The sequence below is a fragment of the Lolium rigidum genome, chromosome 5 (genome assembly GCF_022539505.1).
Source record: "Lolium rigidum isolate FL_2022 chromosome 5, APGP_CSIRO_Lrig_0.1, whole genome shotgun sequence".
Lineage (NCBI taxonomy): Eukaryota > Viridiplantae > Streptophyta > Magnoliopsida > Poales > Poaceae > Lolium > Lolium rigidum.
The window spans coordinates 103852181-103858188 of NC_061512.1; the positions used below are offsets into that span (position 1 = coordinate 103852181).

General features: G+C 41.1%; 1 protein-coding gene across 3 annotated transcripts; it reads left to right on the forward strand.

Annotated features, from left to right (window-relative positions):
• The first annotated feature begins 326 nt into the window (after positions 1–326).
• On the forward strand, positions 327–4819 carry LOC124654379 (2-alkenal reductase (NADP(+)-dependent)-like). Of its 3 annotated transcripts, XM_047193387.1 has the most exons (6): positions 327–557; positions 1085–1087; positions 1232–1409; positions 3014–3180; positions 4254–4336; positions 4430–4819. In XM_047193387.1, the coding sequence occupies exons 1-6, from the start codon at positions 327–329 to the stop codon at positions 4806–4808; spliced, it is 1041 nt and encodes a 346-aa protein (XP_047049343.1). In that variant the 3' UTR covers positions 4809–4819. The 3 variants fall into 3 exon arrangements, with proteins under 3 accessions (XP_047049343.1, XP_047049342.1, XP_047049344.1); XM_047193386.1 differs by lacking the exon at positions 1085–1087; XM_047193388.1 differs by lacking the exon at positions 1085–1087 and having other exon boundaries at positions 3071–3180.
• The last annotated feature ends 1189 nt before the right edge of the window (positions 4820–6008 follow it).

Sequence of the window (6008 nt, forward strand, 5' to 3'; positions counted from 1 at the left end):
CCCGGGCCCAGGCCTTTGGTCGCGGTTCGCCACACGAACCGCGACTAAAGGCCCCATTAGTCGCGGTTCCTTTACCTTCGCGACTTATGGAGCTTCCCGGAAGCCTGTTTTTCCACCAGTGCATGCAGGACACGAGACTGCGGCTTCCGGATCAATCTAAATCTACCATATTTGCGAAAAACTAAAAAAAAAGGTAAACGCATGTGGTCGAACCACCCGCCGCTCCATCGGCAAGGACGCACGACGGGTACAAATGCCACAGTCACCACCCAGTTCACCACTGCCAGATACGTAGGTCGCTGAAGCAAGGAGGAGCTAAGCTAGCAATGGCGGACGCAGAGGTGAGCAACAAGAGGGTGATCCTGAAGCAGTTCGTGACGGGGTTCCCCACCGAGGACGACATGGAGCTCGTCACGGCGACGGTGCGCCTGGCCGTGCCGCCTGGGTCGGCGTCTGTGATGGTCAAGAACCTCTACGTCTCCTGCGACCCCTACATGCGCAACCGGATGAGCGAGCACAACGACGCAGCATACATCGAGCAGTTCGTGCCAGGGGAGGTACTATGATCTACTCACACCAGCCATTTAAAGCTCAGACAAAAATTATGGTGTCAAATCTCTCTCCAACCTGATTTTCATTCTTGGATCAATCATCAAAAACACGTCATTAGCTAGTACTGAGTAGATGTATTCTCTTCTTCTCAATCAATAAACTAGCAAGGTTTAAATGATATGGTTCAATCATTTGTCTACCTGTTTTGTCTACTTAGGACTTGCAACTTAAAAAAAAAACAGAGACTTGCGTCACAATCAAATAATTAAGAAGAAGATAGTTCCACGGTTATGGGGAAAAGCGGGGGTGTCCACCATCTTTCTTTTGCCAATATATAGTTCACGCAGGTGCACATGTTTTCGACTAATAATAGCAATAAATAAAACTTAATTGTTCCTCTAAATTACATTTTACTAATAATAACAATGAAAAAAACTTAATTTTTCATCAATATATATCTTGGAAATTTTTAAAGAAAACTACTGGCAGAGATGCTCCTTGACCTTACGCACATGCCATCTGTTGTCAACAGCCTGTTGTTCAGAGGAGTACCTGTAATTTACTCTCGGTATCAGCTATGTACTGCCTTTTCCTTTACTGAAGGACAAAGCGGCGTTTCAGCGCTGCAATTTGATTCTCTGAATTGTCACTGCCTCGCTGAGTTTAATTATATTACCAGGTTTTGGGTATTTTTGGAGTAAGCAAGGTGGTAGCCTCCGGGCACCCAGATTTCAAGGCAGGCGATCTTGTTTGGGGCCTGACTGGATGTGAAGAATACAGTGTGATCACTCATCCAGAATCTCTTTTCAAGATCAACCATCCTGAACTGCCTCTGTCCTACTACACAGGTGTTCTTGGTGAGTACTTTCACAACCAAAGTGTCATACTTAATGCCTTAGAAACAACAATGTGATAATCTTTCGTTCTTCTTATCCTCTGTCATATTTAAGTCATTAGTTTTTTTTTGTAAAAAACGAATATCGCTACGACACACCAAGTAATAAAACACTACAACTCTTAGCGAAAGTTCAATTCGGTTCCCAGGTGCGTATGCTCCATCTACCAAAAATTTATATTTTGAAATGTCAAAAAATTTTGACAAAAATTCTACATTTACATCTCTGCAATATACGTGTGTTCGTCAAGTTTTGCGAGGAACCAATATATTTTGTGATCTGTGTAAAAAAGAGAAAATTAATCTTCTGAAAAGCCTTATTTTTAGCATTGAATTTTATCTTTTTTACATATGCCACACCACAAGTTGCTTTTTCATGAAACAACTTTGTGTGCATGTAGCACGTTAAGATGAACGTGCAATTTTTTAATTTTTTTTGTAATTTCAAAATATGTGCAACATGCATTTCAAAATAAAGAGAGCATATGCTCCCATGTGTCAAAACACCACTCCAAACTCTTAGATAATTATTAAACTAGCGTGTCTTGTCAACGCTCGTAGCAAGTGTGACACACTACGAGGGGCCTATATTGATAGTTAAATGTACAGCGTGCCAAGCAGCGCACAATCAACAGATTATCTCATGGTCAACACAAATGTTGCATTGCGTATCCCTGCAGATTTTGTTTATTAAATTATATGTAGCAATGATAAATGCTCGACATCAAACAAGTTACTTGCAATTTTCTTTGTTCACTATATATTTATCTGGTTCAGAATCTAGAATATCAAATTTTCAATTCATTTCTCATTAGGCATGTGTATCAGGCAGCTTTTTTTTTACTGTTTCTTTGTTCACTTTATCTTGGATGGCAATCTTAATCACTGGACGTGTTTTACATTTAAAAAACACCGAAAAATGAAAGTTTGAATCAATTTTCCTCAAGTTTTTTAACTACACAGAATGTAAATCTACTCAATTAAGGCAAAAAAGGAAACGACAATGCTTACAGTAGTTAAGAAATCCAAAGTGGTTTTCCAATACTCATATATACCACTTGAAAAAGGTAATCATATTGCAGAATTTTCACAAAGAAAGATTTACGCCTCGTTGTCAAAGAATTTTGGAGGATTTAAATTCTTAGAAAGTTTTACTACGGTGATTGTTTGATTTGTAGGAGGATTTTTTCTAAGTAAACCTTTGCAGTAAATATCATCAGAAGTCTAACATCCAATAATTAAATATATTTTAGAATATTTTGTTTATCCTGTGATAGAATCATATATTTTTTGGTGCAGATGAAATCATATAAAATTAGAGTAGTCATGACATCACAATTCTGCATTTTTTCTATCCATATATTTTTCTATCCTACAAATCAAAGAGACCTAAACTGGCTGGGAAAATCAGTGGATCACTGTAGTAAATGAACAAGAATAAAGCTGATCATTAGATGGTAAGGCATAAGCTTAGTGTCATCAATCATACTCTAGCCTCTAGCCATGTTTTAACAACTGATACAGTAGTTTTTCTTACCTAACTGTGCAAGAACCATGGTAATGCAGGCATGCCTGGAGTTACTGCATATGCTGGATTTTTTGACGTCTCAAAGCCAAAGAAAGGCGACTATGTTTTTGTGTCAGCGGCGTCAGGCGCTGTTGGGCAGCTCGTTGGACAGCTTGCCAAGATTGCAGGCTGTTATGTGGTTGGCAGTGCAGGTTCGGACGAGAAGGTTTGTTCGCGTACTCATTTCTTCTCCCTGCTCTCTGGTTCTAATTTGTTAGATGAATGATGAGTTGGTTGGCGATCTTCAGCATTTTTCTAACATCATCTTAAATTATACTCTCGAACAAATAAAAATTAATGTAACTACTTCTATAAGGGTTTCGGTTGTGTAGCATGAACATTTAGTGTGCCCACAAAGGTAACTATGCTCTCGAGATTTCCATTGCCAACAAAATCAACATCTGCTCCCAATTTCAATAATGACTTCATGCTAAGGTAACCTCACGAAAATTGTCAAGGTGGTAAGCGTCTCTAAAGTAGACTCCAAAAAAAACAGAACATGTAACCATTAATCATACAATTACCATGTACACTCAACCTACCTCAATCAGGAATCCTGTCCTGCTAGCTTTTTTTTTCGAGGGTACGATAAAGGCGTACCGGATCTTTATAGAAGAAAGCAAGTTATCATATACAAGAAGTCAACCCAACGTCTGCGAACAGCGAGGGTGGAAGCTCCATGCACGCACACACACAAACGCTAAGCCTACTCTCTCGCAAATTGGGACTCCTCTCCTCTTTTGGCCAGCTTCCAAAGGTCAAACTCCTCCTTGATACGGATCAACATCTGGGCTGTGGAGAATTGAAGAGGAATGTTTCCAAACACTCTAGCATTGCGTTGTTTCCAAATCTGCCACGCGATGAGGATCACCAGCGTATCAAAACTTTTCCTATCCTTCCTCCTTACAAGCTCTCTTGCCGAAGACCACCACGATTCCAGCGAGTTGTCCCTATTAGGTTCCACAATGTTCAGCCCTGCCGCGGTGATGCAGCCGAACCAAACCTGGCGAGCATATGGGCAGCGCATAAGCACGTGATCCAGGGTGTCCTCCTCCTGCAGGCACCAGTAACAAGCCGCCGATCGATCTTGCAGACCATGTTAGCAACCAAGTTTTGTCTCAACTTTCTCTCCCTGACACTGTTTCTAAGCTTAACATTATGCAAATGAACGCCTTAGTTTAAGGGATTAGTCTTGGTGAAAATATGAGCAAATTTCTCTTGTTTTTATTGTAACCTCAGGTCAGCCTCCTGAAAACCAAGTTTGGTTTTGATGACGCTTTCAACTACAAGAAGGAACAGGACCTCAACGCCACACTAAAGAGGTTTGTGAGAGCTTTTTTGCTATAAAATTCTTATGTTCCAAATATTAAAAGACAGGTAACCTATAGTTCCCTCTTTTGTTGTTCTTAACTCAGGTGTTTTCCCTCGGGCATCGACATTTATTTCGAGAACGTGGGTGGTGCAATGCTAGACGCGGTGCTGCTTAACATGCGGATGCATGGCCGGATCGCTGTGTGTGGGATGATCTCGCAGTACAACTTAGAGAAGCCGGATGGGGCGCCCAACCTCTTCTGCCTTGTCGCCAAGCGCATCCGCATGGAGGGATTTATGGTCCTCGACTACTTCAACACCTATACCAAGTTTGAGAAGGAGATGGCGGGCTACCTCAAAGAAGGGAAGATTATCTTTGTTGAGGATGTTGTTGAGGGGATTGAGAAGGTACCGGCGGCGCTCATCGGGCTCTTCTCTGGGCGCAATGTTGGCAAGCAGCTTGTGATCATCGCACGGGAGTGACATGACAGGATATGAAAATGTTTATATTCATGGTTGATCTATGTAATTTCAATGAACTGTGATAAATGTTTGTGTTTATCTCTATTTATACATAATAGTATTAATATAGTGTAGCACTGTAAATTTGGATTTTGTCCAACGTTTTGGGTTCTTAAGGTGTGTTTTGTTGCCTGCGAGTGACCCCGAACCCGGCCCTTCAGATTTTATTCACATAATCTCTTTGCAAACTTTTTTGAGTGTTGTCTCTTTGCAATCACAAACCCGAGATATTGAAAGAGTGTTTATTTGTTTGGTACGAGCTCGGGATGAAAAATGGTTAAGGATGGTGATAAAGTTACCTCCATACAGTATGATCACAAGATCGTACAAGACTATTACAAGATGGATCTTGTCAAGCTTATAGATGTACCCGACACGATTGGATGTAGCGTTTAAGCCAAATGAGTAAGGAAGTTAGAGCTTTAACTTTGGCATTGATGCGGCCTTCGGAGAGCTTGACAGTGGCTACATGGTCTTAGATATTTATAGGCATCACTGGTAGGAGTCTCCATAGTTTACATTAAGTATTGGCATGCCTTGCACGCTAAGTCGATCTTGGAACATTCACTCAATAGTCGTCTCCTTGAAAGAATCTCCCCTTTTCGGGAAAAAAGAGCAAGTTAGTGTGACAAAGATAAGAAAACAAAGGGCAACAAATGCTAATGACATATAGTGATGTCACTCTGGATAATTGAAGAGACGTCGACTTCTAGATAGAACTGGAAACTTCTCCAAAGCAGTAATTCTGCGACGATAGCGCGAAACTTTCAAATGGGTAAGAGCCAACATGATTGAAGTCAAATAAGATTACGCGTGAGCTATGTTAGATCAACTGTTTGTTGATTGTTTTTCAGGACCTCACCAAGATCGTTCAACCGGCAGTCCGACTAAACAAAATAAGCCATCTTATTAAAACCAAAAGGCAGACAACAATCCATAGAAGAGCTCGAGGGCTAATAATGACGAGGAGATATCCAACTAGGTAGTCTCATAAGGTGGAGACGGAACACAGATCTTGTGAGGCCTATGGCCGTCTTAAGATCATGCTCCTTGGATGGGCTTACACAGAGGAAGACTAGGCTGACTCTCCCTTATGCTTGGTCTAGTGTGAGTCTATGACCAAGAAGGGGTACGAAGACTTGATGTACACGAAAAGAAGCG